Source organism: Phyllostomus discolor, chromosome 4, assembly GCF_004126475.2.
Source record: "Phyllostomus discolor isolate MPI-MPIP mPhyDis1 chromosome 4, mPhyDis1.pri.v3, whole genome shotgun sequence".
Lineage (NCBI taxonomy): Eukaryota > Metazoa > Chordata > Mammalia > Chiroptera > Phyllostomidae > Phyllostomus > Phyllostomus discolor.
The window spans coordinates 55,802,712-55,822,941 of record NC_040906.2 but is presented as its reverse complement, the minus strand read 5'-3'; the positions used below and the strand labels follow the sequence as shown (position 1 = coordinate 55,822,941).

General features: G+C 34.4%; 1 protein-coding gene across 1 annotated transcript in view; it reads right to left on the bottom strand.

Moving 5' to 3' along the window:
• Nucleotides 1–20,230, bottom strand: part of SCN7A (sodium voltage-gated channel alpha subunit 7) — an 81,953-nt gene that overhangs the window by 7,006 nt on the left and 54,717 nt on the right. Inside the window, 7 exon segments of the mRNA XM_036023355.1 lie at nucleotides 458–515; nucleotides 1,251–1,529; nucleotides 4,651–4,758; nucleotides 7,498–7,671; nucleotides 10,926–11,080; nucleotides 13,297–13,399; nucleotides 17,027–17,464. Of these exon segments, the coding sequence (XP_035879248.1) occupies nucleotides 458–515; nucleotides 1,251–1,529; nucleotides 4,651–4,758; nucleotides 7,498–7,671; nucleotides 10,926–11,080; nucleotides 13,297–13,399; nucleotides 17,027–17,464 (1,315 nt within the window).

Below are 20,230 nucleotides of genomic sequence, written 5' to 3'. Positions count from 1 at the left end.
AGCCCGCGCTCAATCCACTGAGCTAAGCCAGCCAGGGCTAAAAATAAATTATTTAAAAATAAAAATAAATAAAAAGTGAAAAACAAGGGAAATATTGATACTGACCTTTTTAAACAAAAGATTTATAAAACAATTTCTGACAAGAAAATCCAACAATGCTACTTGAGACAATGTTTTCTCTTTACTCATTAGATTTCAAAGTTTATTATATTGCATTAATGATTGTTATGAAGTCTGATAATCCTTGAAATGGTCCTATTGGGGCTCACCCCATTTTATGTAATCCTGAAACAATTTCATTGCCCATGAAATACTCAATATAAACTGTATTTAATTTTTGCCTAGCATAAACATTTACTTTCACACTGTTAATTATTGTTATTGCTAGTGCTCTGTTCTTGAATTACAAAAATGAGTTTGCTTATACATTAACAATGCCTTTAAAATTATATTATACTTACTTGAGTAGAATCAACAGCTGAATTCATAATATCGATCCACCCATTAAATGTTGCCTATAAAAATGGCATGTATTTAATGTTTATGGAAATCTTATGTTTCATAGCAAATAAAAAGTAAAACTCAGTCTGTTATTAATACAGTAAAACATTTGATTAGTAAGGCTGACCACACTTCAATATATTGTGAAACTAAGATCTTTACCATTTTCATCATTATATTTATGTTGTTTGTTAACAACTATTTAAAACTACTTAGTGTAAGTGTAGTTAATAAGAAATTTCTTTTAAAATAGTATAAAAAGAAAGAAATATAGGTAGAGAGATAGAGAAATAGTAAATAAATACATGCTGCCTGAGTATCATAGTTACTTGTAACTTCTCTCTATGTGCTTTTCTATGGAGAAACTGAGACAGGAATGGTTCACCTCCTCATGCCTACCAGATGTCGGGTAACTGAGTAGCCATTCCTCAGAGCACTAAGCAGAAATAAAACAGCTGGACCAAAAATTGTGACCCTATTACATGATCAGTGACAGAAACAGGTTTGGCTAGTAGCTGCCGTTTTCTCAGTCAGTGCTGCCTTCACCTCCACTTCCTTCTCCAAAAAGAACAGAAACTCTTTCACTTTCATTTCTCTAAATGAACTTATTTGTTCATAATATGTATCTGCTAACAAGTAATAGCTGAAATAATTCATTACCAGTTCTATTAATCTTCCACTTTTTTCCTTATGTTTACCTGCAATATGGACGAACATATAGTAGATAATAAAATCAAGAACATACTTACTACTTGAAGTAATGAAAGGAAACCATTTCCAACATTATCAAAGTTCAGTTTTGCATTCTCCCATGGCATGGATTCATTAAATAAAAGACTTTCACATTGACTCTTATTACTGACTTCATGTATAGGAAACCTTTCTCCTGTTGTTGGGTCAATGCATTCATAGAACTTGCCAGCAAATAAGTGTACTCCCATGATGCTAAAGGCCAGCCAGACCATAAGGCAGACCAGGACCGCATTCCAAGCGGGTAAAGTTGTTTTGATCAAAGCTCTCACAACCACCTGGCATATAAAAAGCAAACATGTAAACTTTAGGTAAGAAATGTGAAAGTATTTTTATTAAATTAGAAATACTAATTAATGTGATCTCATATTGAAATAACAAAAAAAAAGGCCATCTCTAAAGATTTAATAGGCCACATGCTGGTATTTGAATAACCTAAGTAACAAATTTCAATTAAAAATACACATTTAAAAATCCAGATATTCTCAAAATGTTTTAGTAAAAAATCATTAAAAGAACAACAGAGCTGTTTAGTATAAATACTAGCATAATGAAGTATTTCACTGATTGAACAAGTTTATCAACCATTATGCGTGAAATGGGCAAGACAAGTGAACCTGTGTGTATGTATAAGATTATCTAGACAGACTGTGAAATGAGAGCAAAACAGACTTAATTTGGGAGCATTCTACCCTTCAGGAGGAACATCCTATAAAGGAGAGAGGAAAGCAGTGGCAGGGGAAATAAGAGAAGACCAAGAAATTATAGATCAATGAAGTCAGGAGACTGTTTCAAGAAACACGGAATAGACAGCTAGACCTCACAACATCACAAAGCCCCTCATGAACCACTCTGTCGCTGGTCAGACACTCCAGAGTGGAAAGTTGGGATGTGAATTCACCACCTAAACTTGAATGACAGCAATAGTGTATAATCACCATCTCCATTTCCTTAAGTCCCTTTACTCTTTAATATTGCAATCAAAACTTTACTCTCATCACCCCACTAGTGCAGCTATACAAATATAAACCACTTGTTATAGCCAACAGAGTATTTTCAGTCTTTGCCATTTCTTTATCTTCCACTCAGCATTCATGCTTTTGAATCCCTTCCCGTGAATCACTTCATTTTCTCTTTCTTTTTGAGGCACCATTGATTTTCTCTTATATGAGTCTAACCTTTCCTACCCTCAGCCATTACTGGATACATATACTTTTGCCTGTACTTACTTGTTTGTATATTCCTTAATTTTCTGGCCTTGAATTAATATTTTGACTTTTAATTGTGTTTTCAATAAGACTTTTTTATTTCTAAAACTAAATTATGTTCAGACAATTCACTGATAGGGGCATTTCCTCCCCCCTCCCAACATGTATCTAAATCTATTTATTAGGGGGGAAAAAAACCCTGGTATTATTCTATAACATTTTTTACAATGATAAGTAATTTATTTTAGTTTATTTTTCTCTATGTGTGTGCTTCTCAGCTTCATGGGGGTATAATAGAGAAATAAAAATTACATATATTTAAGGTATACAAAATCATGATTAGATATATGTATACATTATGAAGTGATTACCACACTCAAGCTAATTAACACATCCATCACCTCACATAGTTGTACTTTATTTTTTGGTGATTGTGAAAAAACTTAAGGTCTCCTCTCTTGGAAAATGTCAAGTACACAGTATGATATTATCACCTGTACATAGTCGCCATGCTACACATGACATTCCAGAGCTTATTCCTCGTATAGATGAAAGTTTGTGCCTTTGACCAACACCTCCCCATCTGTAACCCCCACCCACCACATTTTTACTTAATAGGTCATGTGTAGTTTATAGCCCTAGGATATTCTATGAAATTTTTCTATTACTAAATAGTATTTATGCTGGAAATTTGGTTGTCTTGTCATTTTAATCTTACTCTTACAGACCTCTCCAACCACATTTGACTTTTCAGCTTATTTTTTCCTTATTTTGGTTTAAAAGCAAACCCATGGGGATAATGCTACTTTATGGACCTCCATAACATTCTTAATAAAATATTTCCTAAGTTATAATGTAAATTACAATTTTAAGCTAGTCAGGATTAAATCCTATTATAATGAGTCAACCAGATTCATATAAATTACAAAAATATTATTATCAATCATGTTCTTGCATATATATTAAAATGTAATTAATATACTTAATAAACCCAGTTATATATGTGTATATATATGAATACACATATATGAATACACATATATGATATAGAGGTGATAGGATTAAAATGTCTGCAATATGTTTTTTATAAAATTCACATTTTAAGTTTTTTATATTTCTGTGTTGAATTTTTAAAAATCACTCAAACTTTTATATAAAAACAAGTGGAAAAATTTAAGTGTTATGGTTTCTTAATGAATGACAGTTTAAATGTAACGTATAGTATACGAACTATAAAATAATACAGCTTAGCAAGTAATTTTCTTATTGGATCCTACCTACATTGAATATGTGGTTTTCTGTAATAATAAATTGAAAGGATAATGCTAAATAATATATGTAAATAAAAATGCAAAACCCCAAAAGTATAATTATGAAATAAAAGGTCAAATTATACTTTTCCTGTCATTTCTGTATACAATTGATCTTGGTATATCTACATAATTGTACTATTTGTGGTGGCCAAAGACTGCTTTTTCTATTAGGTTGAGCCACAGTATATTTCCTTTCTAGGCTCAAAAGATTGAACATTGGCCATTTTATGTGGTTCATCTTATTAGTTTCTCTCACATTGCTCAGAAGGGGTTTTGGCATGAGACCGATGGAGAGACAACTGGTAAGAATTCACAATTCATGATGTGTGACTTCTAAAAAGCAAATTTATTTTTAATTTTACTTAGTAAATAACTATTTAGTGTATACAATGTTCTTGTAATTTTAAAACTTAGCCAACTGATTAAAGTTTCAACTGCTGACAGTTAAATTTTTAATTTCAGGTCATTTTATTAATACTCATACATATATCCATGTGGATTAGAATGGTTTTACTTTTGGAAATATTTTCTCTCTCTTATGGACATGGACAAGAGTGTGGTGATTGCTGGGAGGAGGGGGTATAAGGGAACTAAATGGTAGTGGGAAAATACAATAAAGACTAAAAAAAGAAATATTTTCTCTCAACTATTTTTTTTTTGCTTATTTTTATTACTTTTCATATCTTATAAGCAACGAAGACCTAAAATCCTAATAAGCATAAGCGTAGCTAATATTCCTTTTTTATCTTTAGCAGAATATAAGGTTTTTATATTAGTATTGTCAAAAATATAAATGAGAAAATCGCAAAAGTTTACATCTGAAAAATTTGGTAATCCTACATTAAAATTATAGATTAGTTTACAAACTTTCCTCTTACCTTCATTCTTTCAAACTGAGATAGAACTCTAAGCGCCCGAAGGAATTTAATGGAAGTAAGTGGTTTTAGTTCTTCCCGAGATTTGCCTATTAAGCTAAGACAAAACACCTAGATAGAGGAAAATAAAAAAAAAATTAATAGAATTTAATTTTAACTTTAACCAAAACAATCTATAAAAGGAACTTTTCATTTATTACATAGGGATACATAGTCCAAGCCTACCAAGAAATATGCAAAAAAGCTTTAATATGTATTTCAGTATATCTTAACAATGACTTATATAGAAAAGCATAAGAAAATCATTTTGTGTTAAGATCACTTAAAAAAAGATTAAAAAATTTTCTGGTTGAGAGAATACATGTTATTGAAATAAAAAAAATTTATATATTTGATACTGTGTATAATTATATCCATTTTTAGTTTGAAATTAAATAAAATCAGCGTCATGGTTATTTTCAATATAGTAATAGTATACAACATGTTTGTTAAAACAAAATTTGGAATATACTCACATATAAATCTATACACAAATAGTTAACACAATATAGAGAATTAGATTTTAGTGGAGAGCCATCAAGAAGGATGTGAATATTGTTATGTCCAAGTACAAAGTACAGAAACATAGTAAGGTAATTTTTTAAAGTAAGTATATGCATAAAAATGATTTGAGGTTAATAAATGTTAATGGAAATTGAGCAAGGTGGTAGAATTAAGACTAACTTTTATTGTGCCTTCATATTTCCTGTATTTACAAGGCAACATGATGAAAAAAATTTTTTTCTCCTATATTAAAGAGAAGGTCTTGAAGTAGCCTTTGAATAAGGGTATCATTTACCTAAGCATGGTGAACTATGGGCACAAGAACAGGGAAGGTGAGTTGCAGTTTGGTTTAGGTGTAGTCGAAGGTTAATTTGAAAGAGTTAATTTAGAAGACAGAGGTCAGATATTTTAAGTTATTATTTATAGACTGAGATGCTTCAATCATTGCTTATAGAATCGGGAGCCATTTGTTTATTCAGCAAAAGTATTGAATACCTATCATGTGACTTAAATAATTCTAAAAATAGGGGATAAGGACAGAACCAATTTGAGGGGAAACATCTGCCTTAATGGGGCTCATCTTTCACTGGGGGAAGAAAGCAATAAGTAAAATCAATCAATAAATTATATACTGTTAGTAGGTGCTTTGGAAATGAAGAAAGCAGAGAGAGGAAAAGGAAGTATTGTAGTGGTTGCATTTTTAAATAAGGTAATGTGGAAAGACCTAACTTCAAAGTTTCATTTAAGCAGACATAAAAGAGGTGAGCCAGCAAAACTTCCAGGCGGATGGAAGAATAAGTGCAGAGGCACTAAATGAACACAACCTTGGCATATATGAGGTGCCTTAAGAAGGTCAGCTTGTGGCACATAGACCAAGATGGGGAAAGGGAGAGTGGTGGGAGAGAAGATTGGATTATGTAGAGACTTGTAGGACTTTTATTCTGAGTGAGACATAGCATTTACTGGAGGGTTTCAAGAAGAGAAGTGACTTGAGCTGACTTCCATTTTACAACAGTAAAATATACATGATTGCTATGTGGAAAACAGAATGAAAATGTGCAGAGGTGGAAGCAAGAATAGCACTTTGGAATATATTGCAGTGATCCAAATGAGCATTTTTGGTTGCTTAGATCAGTGTGATACTGGTGCAGGTAATGATGACTAGTCTCATTTTGAATATATAATATCAAAATTTATAAATGTTTAAGGATGCTGATATTTTCAAGATATTGCATAATAAGTCTGTCTTGTTAGCAGTGGGTACATATTTGATTGTTGGGAAACCCCCATGGCTAAAAGGGAGTAAAAAGACCTTGGGACCATAAGCCATTAAGGAGACAAAGCTTATCTTCCTTGTAGGGGTCCTGCCTCTGCCCTTTTACTTCACCTTGCTTGGCCTCCAGTGCATGACTGGTTAGCCAATGACAGGTAAGATTCCCCAAAGGAGGGATGACCTAAGACAGGCATGGTCACGAAGGGGCCCTCAGGGAAGAACTTCAGGGGCTACAGGAAAAGGGGATAATGGACCCTCACCCCTCAGCTTTGACATAGCTTCAGTCCTCATTCTGCCTGCAAGAAGTCTCCTAATATCTTGGCTGCCTTACTTACCCTGCCTAGCTTAAGTCTGAAACAATGCTGGAGGTGGGTGCTCCCCTGTGCTGGTATGGGTGGGTTCCCTGGGGTGATGAGGCCTAAGAAAGAATGCATAAAATCCTATGAAACCTACTCTGCTAAAACCCTCAATTTAAATGATAAGGGACCAAGCTTGAAATGAGTTTGTTTCCCCAAAGTTTTATGGCCCTTTAACTATCTGACCCTGACTCAAAACAAGCCATCAGAGTTCTTTGAATGTTATCTATTGTTTGATCATTACTTCCTGACAATGATTGATGAGCTTTATGTATACACCCTGTATTCCTATGCAAATTAAACCCAGTAAAAGCCCATTGAGGAACAGGCTCCTGGCCCTTCTCCTTTGAGAGACTGGCCACCTTTTCTCCCCAAGCAGATCATGTCTTGGTAGACTGATTCTCATCTGTGGTGGTCTGGAGAGCCCTGTGGGTGGAGCCCTCCCACACTTGACTGTTAGAATAATCCAGGAAAGAAATAAGTGCAGAACTGTTAATTTTAGAATGAAAAGACAAGGATAAATATTAAACATTACAAATGAAAAAACATGGAATGTTGGTGATTAGAAGTGTACAAAGAGAGAACAAAAGGAAGATACAAGCAAATGGAGTCATAAAAAAGTAAGAGCAAAAAAGAATCAGCAAATCAAATAGCTTAAATTATTTTTTAAATACGTACAATAACAACCATGAAGTCTAGCCTGTACCAGCCATTAGTGAAATAGGCTTTAAAACCATACGCCATCCACTTTAGAAGCATTTCCAGAATGAAGATATAAGTGAAGATCATGTCAGCATATTCTAATAAGATTTTAATAGTCTTTCTTTGATCGATATATATATCTTCAAAAGCCTATGGGAAAAAATTAAGGATTAGTGTACATATAATTTCTAAAATGCCTTTTGGCATGGAAGGGAGTGGAATACCATCTCTAGTAAGCAGATGGTGAGCAAAGTCATAGGTTATAGTCTCAAGGGCTGGTTAATTTTGCTTGGATTTATTCATATAGTCCCTAAGTATCATTTTCTGATTCTATGCCTGTAACAGACATTATTTGGCTCTACAATTACTTCTTACAGAAATTGAATTTAATCTCATAATGGTTGTAAATAGTGATCCAATTCAGTTAAACTTAATGTAAGAGGCAGAAACTTCAGTCACATCTGATGTGGCTCTTACTCTAATTCCATGTAGCCAACTCACAGATATACAGCACTTGCTAATAACAGACTAGAGATTTTTTTAATGTTTTCAGATATCCACACAGTTATATAAGAAAATGTCACAAAGGTTGTTTCACTATAGAAATAATCAAAGTACACCAGTGGAAACACATAAATATGAAATAAAACTATAATAATTTCTCCAAAGACTCTCAGCTGGCAACCATTAAAATGCTCTCTGTACCTATGAGTCTGTTTCTGTTCTGCTTGTTTTCTTTTCTGTTTCTGTTTCTTTTGTTTTTTTCTTAGATTCATTTGTTTATATGTACTTACTATCATTTTATTATGCACATTTTTGATCTTCTTTTTCTTAAAGAAGATTCTTTAACATTTCATGTAATACTAGTTTGGTGGTGATAAACTCCTTTAGTTTTTTTTTTTTTTCTTTCTTGCCTGGGAAGCCCTTTATATGTTCTTTGATTCTAAATGATAGCTGTGCTGAGTAGAGTAATCTTGTTTGTGGGGTCCTTACTTTTCATCACTCTGAATATTTCTTGCCAGTCCCTTCCAGCCTGCAAAGCCTCTGTTGAGAAACAACTGACAGTCTTATGGCAGCTCGCTTATAGGTAACTGCTTTTTTCCTTCCTGCTTTTAACATTCTTTCTTTATCTTTAACCTTTGGCATTTTAATTATGTGTCTTGGTGTGAGCCTCTTTGGACTCATCTTGTTTGGGACTCTCTGTGCTTCCTGGACTTGTGTGTCTACTTCTTTCATGAGGTTAAGGATGTTTTCTGTCATTATTTTTTCAGATAGGTTTTCAATTTGTTTCTCTCTCCTCCTTCATGTGCCCTCAAGATGCAAATGTTAGTACACTTTAAGCTATCCCAGAGGTTTCTTATACTATCCTCATTTTCTTAATTTTTTTCCCTTTTTGCTGTTTTGATCAGGTGTTTTCTACTTTTTTATCTTCCATATCTCTGATTTGATCCTCTGCTTCATCTACTCCATTCTCAATTCCTTGCAATATATTCTTCATTTCAGTTAATGTAGTCTTCATTTCTGTTAATGTAGTCTTCATTTCTGATTCTATTTTATGTTTTCTAGTTGTTTTTGTTTTCTATCTCTGTTGAAGTTCTCACTAAATTCATCTACTCTTCTAAGTTCACTGAGGATACTTTTTCAGCAGTGTTTTGAACTCTATATCCAGTAAATTTCTGGTCTCCATTCTGTTTAGTTCTTTTCCATAATTTTTGTTCTATTCTTTCATTTGGGACATGTTTCTTTGTCTCCTCATTTTGGCAGCCTCCCTGTGTTTGTTTCTATGTATTAGATAGAGCTGCTATGTGCCCAGGCTTGGTAGAGTGGCTGTATGTAGTAGGTATCCTGAAGGTTCCAGTGGAACAAGCTTGCCATTTACCTGATCTGGGCATTCCAGCTGTACCCCCCATGAGGCTGAATGCACCCTCCTATTGTAGTTGGGCCTTGATTGTTGTTGGTACATCAATGGGAAGGATTTATTCCCAGGCTGATCAGCTGGAAGGATTACCTTCAACCAGTATGCAGGATCAACAGCGTAGCAGCTGATCCCACAGAGCAGGATTTCCTTCATTGAGGCTTTTGTACCTGGTGAGTCCACCCTTTGTGTGTGTTGTTTGTGGAAGTGGTTGGGTGGTGCTTTGATGTGGTCTGAAGTTGTCTACCAGGTGCACTGGCTCTGGATCCTCCAGGGAGGTGCAGACCAAGGTCAGTACTGCCTGTGTTCTTCCTGGGACCATCTTCAATGAGCTACAAAGCAATCTGCATGTGGCTGCTACTTGTGGCTGGGCTTGAAGGTGCCCAAAGATGTCAACTGTGAACCAAGGTCAGCTGTTGCTAGTTCTGGTCCTGGGGGCCAGTTAGTGAGAGGCACATGGTTCATGGACGCCAGATGTTGCTTGTTTGAGAGATTTTAGGCAAGTCTTAAGCATGAACCAAGACAGGTCTTTCATATGAAAAAGCCACTAGAAACAGCTTGGATGCACCCAAAGGTTGGGTGGCGTGGCGTCTCAGGGAATTACCAGGGCAGGGTAAACAGTGATAGCCAGGTTGATGGAGACTCTGTGTGGGGAGTGCTCTGAAAAGGAACAATGGCCAATGCCAGCACTTCTATCGGGGAGAAAGTTGCCCCTCCAACTCATGTCCTGATGCATAGGAATTCAGTTCCTCTTCATATGTCCCTGGCACCTTTTGAGTTGCTGCCTCAGTGCTGGAGCTCAGAGCAAGTGAGTGAAAAATCTGTGCATGGATCCTTGAAGAGGATGGGTCCTTTAAGAGGAACACCTTGGACTCTAAGAGCTTCTGTTCCACTCAGCCACAGTGGCTGCTGTTTTACAGCCAGACATTACAAGGACTTCTCTTGCTAACATTGGAACCTTTGGCTGGGGGACTTGGTATGGAGCTGGGACTCCTGGCTTCTCAAGCATGACCTCTGCAGCTAAGATATCCCTCCTGATTTTTTTCTGCCACACGTGGATGTGGGATCAGCCTGTTCCATGTCTCCTCCTACCAGTTCTCAGTATGGCTTCTTCTTTATATCCTTAGTGGTAGGGCTTCTTGGTCAGCTGAATGATGGTTTTTCTTTAGTTTACTTGTAATTTTGATGTGGTTGTAGAAGGATGTACCACATTTACCTATGCTGTCTCTTCTTGACTAGAAGCCTACACTTTGCCTTTTATATAAAACTTGATTAAAATAAGGAGAATTACCTATCTAGTTAACATTCCTTTTTCCTACTGTCATTCATATTTTTTTAATAATGCATGTCTTTCAAAACTAAAATCACAGACTATGAACTCTGGTGCTATAATAAGTATTCTGGGGGAATCTAATTTGGTATGGTGACTTTATAAATTAACAGACTTCTAACATACTTTTACCATAAAAATCTACCTATTCTCACTTACCAGAGCAGCTGTGCTGAGCAAAGTGACAAGGCCAATGAAACATTTAAAAAAACTGTTTTCTACTATCTTACAGCAGGTTTTCCTTATGTTTGGCCAAACTTTTCCTCTCTTGGATTCGCTACTGATTTGACCTGGTGAAGATCTTTGTTCATAACCTGTCAAGAATAAAACTGTTAAGAAGAAAAATCTTGGAAATTCATGAAAAAAAATCCCAAAATTTCTACCATACACTCTCAATTATTTGTTGGGGTTTGCCCTGCGTGGTCTCAGGAAGCTGTAACCCTCTGTGACTTAGGCTGAGTGAGAGACCTCTAGACCAAGGGACACCAAGGAGACAAAACTTATTTCCGTGGCATGAATGCTGCCTGTTGTGAGTTGGTCCCCGATGCTTGATTAGTTAGCCAATGATGGGTAAGATTTCTCATAGGGGGGAATTGCCTAAGACAGGCATGATCACGTGGAGGCCTTAGGGAAGGACTTGGGGGGCTGTGGAAATGAAGGGGTAATGGACATCAACCCCTGCCCCCTTGGCTTTGTCAAAGCCTGAGTCCTTGTTCTTAGCTGTGAAAAATCCAAGTCTCCTGGCTGCCTTTGTCTCCTCTGCCCAACTCAGGCCTGCAGAAATAACAGGGGCAGTGCAGTCCAGACCAGAGTTGGTGGATCCCCGGGGTAATTAGGCCTGGGACATAGAATATGAAAGATCCTGTGGGATCTGCTTGCTGGAGGATGCTCTTTAATTAGAATATGAAGGCACAGGCAGGAAGCAAAACTAGCCTTTTAGATCCTGTAGTCTTTTTAAATGATAAAACCCCAAAATCTCAGCCCAGAATCCCAGCAGGAAATCTACCAGCCACTTTGAAAGCTAACTACTTGTTTTATCTTCCCTGTTAGACTATAATTCACAAACTGTATCTGTATTCTTAATAAAAGCCTGCTTGGGCAGGAAAACGGGGTGTTCTCCACTAGAGAGAGAGTGGCCGTTTTGTACCTATTTCTTCCCAGTACTTGGTTGTCCATGTGTATGTTTTTCTCATATTTTGACAAGCATCTGCAGTGATGGACACTGCTGGCCAGTATCCATCTCAATTATTTATTTACAGAATGTAATATAGGTAGTCTCTGACTTAAAAACATTTGATTTTTACCCTTGCTATACTGAACACACATAAAAATACACACATACAACATCTTCTGAATATCACATTTTGGTATAATGCCTGGAACTTTTATTCTCTGAAGATTCACATGGCAAAACAAAGATTCCCATTTAGATTTACAAACATGTATGAACTATTAAAAGGTATAATATCAGTTAAGTCAGTTAAATTAATTTCAGTTATTAGATGGCATTGGAAATAGGAATCTTGTTTGAGATTCTTTAAGGAGCAGCCCTGGGTTATGGAGTACTTTGTGCATAGGGTATATGTGCATGGGATTTGGACTCTAGCTTTTGGTCAAGAGAGTTAGCATAAGGAAACCTAAGGATAATGGAATGATTAGCCTGTAAGAAAATGAGGAAATGAAGGTGGGTTGAGTTATTTCAGAATTTTATTTAATGTCAATTTATACATCTTTGGTTAAAAAAATAGGAAATATTTCTTTCTTTGTTTTGGATGATACAAGGTCTACAACTCAAGCTACTGAGAGCAGATTCTTATTTTGACTATAAGAATTTGATTATAGTCTATAATGCTAAATGCTATAGTCTATTGACTATAAGCATTTAACAGTTTCCATTTTGAAGATCTCCATGATTTCAAATGTCTAGACCTTATAGTCATTTGTTAATCTTTCTAGGAAATTAACTTTAATTATAAGTTATCAAGAGATATATCTTACATATCTAGTGAAGTCTTATATATTTATTAATATTCATGTGGTATGCAAAATATATCACAATTACAAGATTTTTTCTATGAAAATTGTAAGATGTTTTCATATGAATATTTAAATGTTTACTCCATTCCAAGAGGCAAAGAACTACATACACACATAACCTTTTTAAACAATAAGGTAAGTTTTATCATTATCTTCAGTGTACACATTAGGAAGTGAGTCAGAGAGAGGGAAGTAAAAATAAAAGACTGGGATTTGAACCCAAGCTGCCTGATTCCAGAGCCCATACTACTATATTAGACACCCTCAGAAATAGGCTCTTTTCCTTTTTTCCAAATGTTGACTTTTTCTTGACATTTATTTTAACTTTCTATCAGGATTCATGTGGGCAGTTGTCCATGTGTGTGCACACACAGTGTGTATTCCTCAAGCAAATTAATAAGTTCTCCAAAATTAAAAATATATCTAATAGTTTATATTAGAAATGAAATTTAGTCTAATTTCAATATAATAATCCAGGAAACTTTTCTCTTACTGTTTTTACGATGCTTTGGCTTTTCATGTTCATAGATCATTTCTTCTTCAGAGACAGCGATATCGACTGTACTGCATTCAGATGAGCTAGATGGCTTTACTTTCTGAAAAGTAAAGTCCCACCAAAAATGTGAATCCAGTTCCATTTACTCATTGTAGTTAAAGTTTACTTCACTTTTAGAAATAAGAAAAATTATGCACACAAAGACCATTATTGGGCCAAGTTCATGATTGATGTTAAAGTGCGTATATATCTTAATGAGCTGATGGTTTTAAAAATTATTTTTAAAAATTAATTTAAGATAAAATAATTTCAGATTAAATGTAACATTTAGTTAATAACGCTGTCCTCCCAGATAATGTATAGGCTATCTCCAGTTTTCAAAACTGTTTGAGTTCCAAAACTTTCCTGAAGTTATTCATAAGGTCTTAGTATACTATTTCAAGTAATGAGTAACATCGGAATAAATTACCCCTTTATGTTAAAGATGGGTAGACAAGTATACTTAGTATTTATTATAAATTCCATTCTAAACATGTACATATATATGTCATCATAGGACAAGATTCATGTGATGTTATCTTGAAATGAAATGAAGAAATGGTACAAGGAATAAGGTCAAGAAAAGACATGAGAAAGTGGTACCAGTCCAATGGAAAGAAGTTAGTTGCAAAGATTGGCTCTGTTCTTGACTGAAGTTCAAGCCTGGCAACAGTAAGGTACTCAGGACTTTGTACATGTACTAACAATGCAAGTGACATGCTTGGAATGATTTTCTTGAAATGACTTGAAATGATCTTCTAAAATGCTTTATTTTGCTTTACTTAAAGTGAATGTAGAGCATACCGTCCTTTAAAATTACTGAAATCCTAAAGTTAATAGCTTAAAAATTATTTTCTAATTTTAAAAATTAAGTATTTGAAACATTTGGAAGCAAAACAATTATTTCTTGAAAAATAAGGAAAGCTTTAGATAGATTATGTAAAAAAGAATTTATAAATATTTTGACCTAATTCTCTGTCTTGTGCACAAGAAGTATCAATGAAATATAATTAGGACTTTTGTTTGCTTAAACCTTAATGATAATTGTCAGTAATATATTATAGTGCTCAATTTTAAAAAAATATGTCCATGTGGTATTTTTCTTTCATTGACTGGCTTATTTCACTTAGCATAATATTCTTCAGGCCATGTTGTTGCAATGGGTAAAAGTTTCTTCTTTTTTACTGCTACATATTGACAAATACCACATAACCTTACTTATATGTGTAATCTAATGAATACAATAAGCTAATGAATAAAATAGAAATACAAGCATAGACACATGTAACAGACTGACAGCTGCCAGAGGGGAGGAGGGGGACTGGATGAAAGATGGTGAAGGGGTGAGTCAAAGAACATTTATGCATGACCCCTGGACACAGACAACGATATGGAGATTGATGGAGGGAGGGGAAAGGGTGGAGCTAGGTGGAAGTGGAAAAAGATAAAAGAAGCCGGACCAATTGTAATAGCATAAACAATAAAAAATAAATAATTAAATTAAAATATAAAAGCAGAATATTACTATTAAGTAAATAAATTATTTTATTACTTCATTTATCTTAAATCTTTATTTCTGATGAACTAAAGGCTACAGCAATGCAGTTTTCAAAGTAGACAATAAATAAATAAATATTATATAATATTTGGGCATTTGATAATTGAAAATTTTATACCTTATATTTATATGTTTTTAGAGGTCTCAAACTAATTGCATATAAAATTCTTGATGTAATTTTTCCTCAATCTCTATTTATTATACATTATTTTAAATTTATAAATAAATCAATTAACATTCAAAGTTATAAATAATTTATTGTAGCAGCTGATTAATAGCATGAGAATATGACTATGATCAGTTGTGACCTTGTGAAAGTTATAAAACCCAATGTAAAGTCTGATGTTACTTTTATAAAATTTATATAGTTAAATACTTATAATCAACAAGGCTGAAAGTTTAAATACCAAAGATTTAGGAGTATATAACTCTGGCCCTGGCTGGTGTGGCTCAGTAGATTGAGCAATGGCCTACAAACCAAAAGGTCGCTGGTTTGATTCCCAGTCAGGGCACATGCCTGGGTTGTGGGCCAGGTCCCCAGTTGGGGGTGGGTGAGAGGCAACTGATTGATGTTTCTCTCCCACTCTGTCTCCTTTCCTTTGTCTCTCTCTAGAAATGGATAAATAAAATCTTTAAAAAATAGTATATATCTCTAAATTATCAAATCACATGTGATATTTATAGTTTATTCTTTGGCTTTTGGTAAATTAAGATCCTAAATATTCATGGCCTATGTAATCTGGAAAGTGTCTAATTAAATTAAGCATATAACTGAACATACAAATAAGTGAACAAATCTATGAGTAGTTAAGCAATCAACAGGACTAAATAATTATGCAGAAATAAATTACAACTTCTGTAACAATATTTACAATCATATTTAATTCCTTCTTTCCTTTACATTTTTATATCCCAGACTTTCTAATGAGATTTGGAAAGGGGTTTCCCAGAACATCTTGACATGATATGCTGTGACAAACAGCAATTTTACCTAAAGATAGATGGTCATCAAAGTCTTAAGTGAAGATACAGAATTGTGCTGGAGAGGAATTTTCCCTATTGTCTCATAATGATCTCAACTAAAGGAAATGAAACCAAGAATGGGTATGCTACAGAGTGAAAGTTTCTCCAAAACAGAGATAACTTCACTAAGAGCTGGAAAGACTTTGAAAATTGAAACTTGACTTCTACTATAATGCCAGTTTCACAATTATTGCCCGGAGCAGCTGTCAAGCCAGAAAAGGTTTGGAAAACAAGGTGGTGCCAGAGAATTTTGGGACCTAGAAAGAGACATTCTTTGATCTTCCCTCCCCAGTGTCTATGAGTAATCTGAGATGAGTCCCTAGTGAGGCCCAATGCAAGAAGCCTACAGTGTGTTGTGATCTATGTAGATGCAGTTTTCTGTTAAACTACATCTCCTACTAAGACGGTAAGCTGCTTGCAAATGAAGACACTAGAACTGTATACAGTAGAGTATTTGTATACATGTGAACAGCAATATCTACCCTTCTTTGAATGTCTTCTTTTTTGTTCAGAAGTTTATAATGCAGATCAAACTGCTGATTTCTCTCTATTCTTTTAGTCCAATTCAATCATTAATACATAAGTTACATGTTGCTGAAATAAACTGACAAGAATCTTAAAATTTTAGCAAGCAAGAAAGTATCTTAGCTGGACTAAGGTACTGGACTACTATTATAGTCCAATCTCACCTTTTAAGGATGCCTGAGAGTTTAATGATATCTCCAGTAATACATATTGATTTTGAAAACAGTTTTTGTTAGTATGCCTTTCATCACCCCACATTGTCTGCTTATTAATTTATAAGATTCTACATTTATATTATCTAATGTTTACAAAGTGCTTATTATACAGGGCATTGTATGCACTACTTAACTATTGTTCCTAATTTTTCTACCTTCCCTTAGAAATAGATACACTTTTATCCTCATCTGTAAGCTGAAGTTCAGAAAGTTTGAGAAACTTAATCAGGAGCATAAAATCAGAAGCAAAGAGTGCTATTGCTAAGGTTGAGTAAGTAATCTAACTCTGGAACTTCAGTGTTGATTCACTTTCTTATCAACAATACCATAAATCAATAATAAGCAATCAGAATATTAAATATCTTACCTCTTTGCTGCTGCCATAACCAGACTTGTTCTGACTCTCCTTATTATCCAGATTTTCCACATCAGATTCTCCTGAAGCAATTGGTACAGTTTCAGAGACAGTAGGGCTGGAGATAAGCGACTGATTTGCATTTTCAGTCATTGTGTTTTTCTCTGTGCCACTGCTTCTTTCCTTGTCCTTGAGGAAATCTTGGGTGGTGCTCAAGTCAGAAAGGGTGTGGTCAGAAATATTCTCTTTAACATATATATCATTTGCACTGTCCACTGTGTCCTTGGGAACACTTTGTCTTTTACATAATATTTTAGAAAGCACATAATGTATTCCTTTCTTAATCCTTGCCATTGCACGCTGGAGATTTTTTGCTTCATCATTCTCTTCAATTGTTGTAGCATTGTATGAACTAAAGGAGGTCACCAATGCCAGAAACAGGTAAAGTATCTAAATGAAGAAGTAAATGAGGCAAATGAGGTGAAATGCATCTCATTTTTGTTTCCTTTTAAACAATAAAAAGTCCTTTAAAAAGGCTGAACTGAGATTTGAAAATCATATGAATTACCATACTATTCGGTTCTTACTCATCTACCTGAAATATGTATGAAATATTTGTTTCTATTTTATAGAGGAAAAAGGCAATGTTTACAGACAGCAAATATCAGAGATCATGCACATGGAACTCAAGTCTGTCATATTCCAAAGCTCGTTTTTTTTCACAGAGCCAAGTGGCCTCTCCCCAGGTGAGAAAATGAATTGCTGCTCCAGGGGTCTGACTTCACTTCAGCCCCATCCCAGGAAGAGGGCTAATGACATCCTCATGGGTTCTGCAAACCCATAAGGAATCTCACCGAGAGAGAGCTATTCCTGGTTCTGGGGCCCACATCTAATTTGTATTGAGTCATATGAGCACAGGATTGGATAGGTTAATTGACTATTTGTGGTAATACATTTGGTCAAATAAGAAAGAGATGAGTGATAGAAGTATTACTAACACCTGCAAGTTATTCAAACTCAGGGAGAGTCTATATTTTGATCTTTATTATCACTGAGAAATATGATCAAAGCATGTTCAGTTTCCAGAGAATCAGATTTTTATCCTCTTTATAATTGTAGTGTATAGATGATATTTTTAGATTCTAGTGTTGAAGATTCATATTGATTATTCTCTTAGGCTTAAAGTGATAATTTGAGCATTTTGCCTATTATGGAAGTTTCCTCTCCTCTCTTCAGATATTTGAGCTTAAGATTGTTAATTTTATGCTTTACATATTACTTTTAGAGGGCAATGTTTTAATGACATGCATACATGTTCAAATGACATACACACACACACACACACACACACACACAAGTCCTTATTTAACATCGTCCACAGATCCTTGGAAACTGTGACTTTAAGGGAAACAACATGTAACAAATCCAATTTCACCGCAGGCTAATTGGTATAATAAGAGCTAAGTTCTTACAGCATATTTCTGGTCACAAAACATCACCAAACTTCTGAATAAAGGCCTGAAACATTTCTAATATTAAACAATGAAATAAATGTGAGCTACACATACATTTAAGAAACATTAATACAAATAAGACAATTATTTTCCAACTTGCTTATTCCACTTCAGGGTCATAGGTGGGTGGCCGAAATGACATGGCGTGAAATGACGTTATTGGAGGCACTGCTGTATATGTAACTCACAGAAGTCGTTCCTGCCTGTGTTTCTGATTTCTTCACACATTAGGATCTACTATTAAAATAATTATACTGACAATCTATGTGTATATAAGGTAAAATAAGTATATAAAAAACTCCAAACACTCATTTGTTAAAACTTCTTTCAGAATACTGGGTCTATGTGAAGAGATGAAGTTCTCAGATACTCTGATAATTACTTTCTCATGCACACACCTGAGAAAATATGAACTGCCCACCACGTGGTGTTCAATCCTAATGGACCACTTTTACTTCTCTGTAACTGTATTTTCATATACATGAGAATAGATAAATTTCAAATAAGACTTATATGGGAAAATCAAAATGTTATTGCACATACTAATGTCATCAAATACATAACCTTAACCTCAACCATATTTTGGTGTAGCAATAGAATGTAGAGTACAAAATGGCTCAAAATCGAAAATTTCTTACAGGTGAAATTATCTGAACAATCACGTGTTTTCTATACCCTACAATGACAGAGTTTCAGAAGGCAAACTGAAAAAAAAAAAGGAAACAAAAGCAGAACTGGAAATACAATGATCAAATGCTAAAACCCCAGAGATTTGTATAATTGTTCTCATTCTAGATTTTGTTTGACAACAAGGCTTACTTACAGATTATGTGAAGAGGAGCTCTATGACCCTTATAGAAACTACACTATTAACACCTCTATCATTTTCAAAGGACAGTAAGTTCTGGATATAAAAGAGAAAGGCCAAATACAATTTAAAGTAGTTGGTTGTTTCTTTTCCCTCCTTTGTTTGTTAAGTATTAGGCATGATGACAAGTAAGGCAAGGGTGTTCAGTAAAAGTGTCAGGACTATAATCCTCATCTGACCAGGAACCACATTTTCTCTTAAGTTTACTGGACTAGGGCAGTGTTAGGCACAATGTGAGTTACAAATAAATATTTGTTGGAAAGTTAATTAATTAATTAGAGTAAATAAAAGAATAGATTCTGTGCCAGAATTTGGACAAGTAAAAATTATGCCACAACAATTATATTTTTAAGAGTTTGCAATCTAAACTTTCTTATATTGTAGGCATACATACACACCTCCAAATGCATATGATCCCCACACACATACATGCATAAATACCTATATAATAGCAATGTTAAAAGGCTGAATATAAAGTTCAAAGTACTCTGGAACTGTGGTACAAATGAACTTTTAAACAATGTAAAATGCTTCTGCTCTGTTCGATGTGCTCTGAATTAAAAGTAGCCTAGTATCTTAAAGGATTAAAAAGGAAAAGAAAGATGTGTAATGATTAAAGCTGGAGATTTGACTACCTTTAATTTGAGGATTAATAAAGAAGTGGGAAACACATAAATTATATTGTAGACAGGGTTACTTTCTTTCAGTCATAGTCTTATAATGAGATTCAAAATACATTTTTATTGCTTTTGTCTGGAGGTAAAAGGTGAAATGATGTATATAAAACAAAACATTCAAAAGTCTCTCCTCAAATTTGCTCTCTCCTTTTACTTC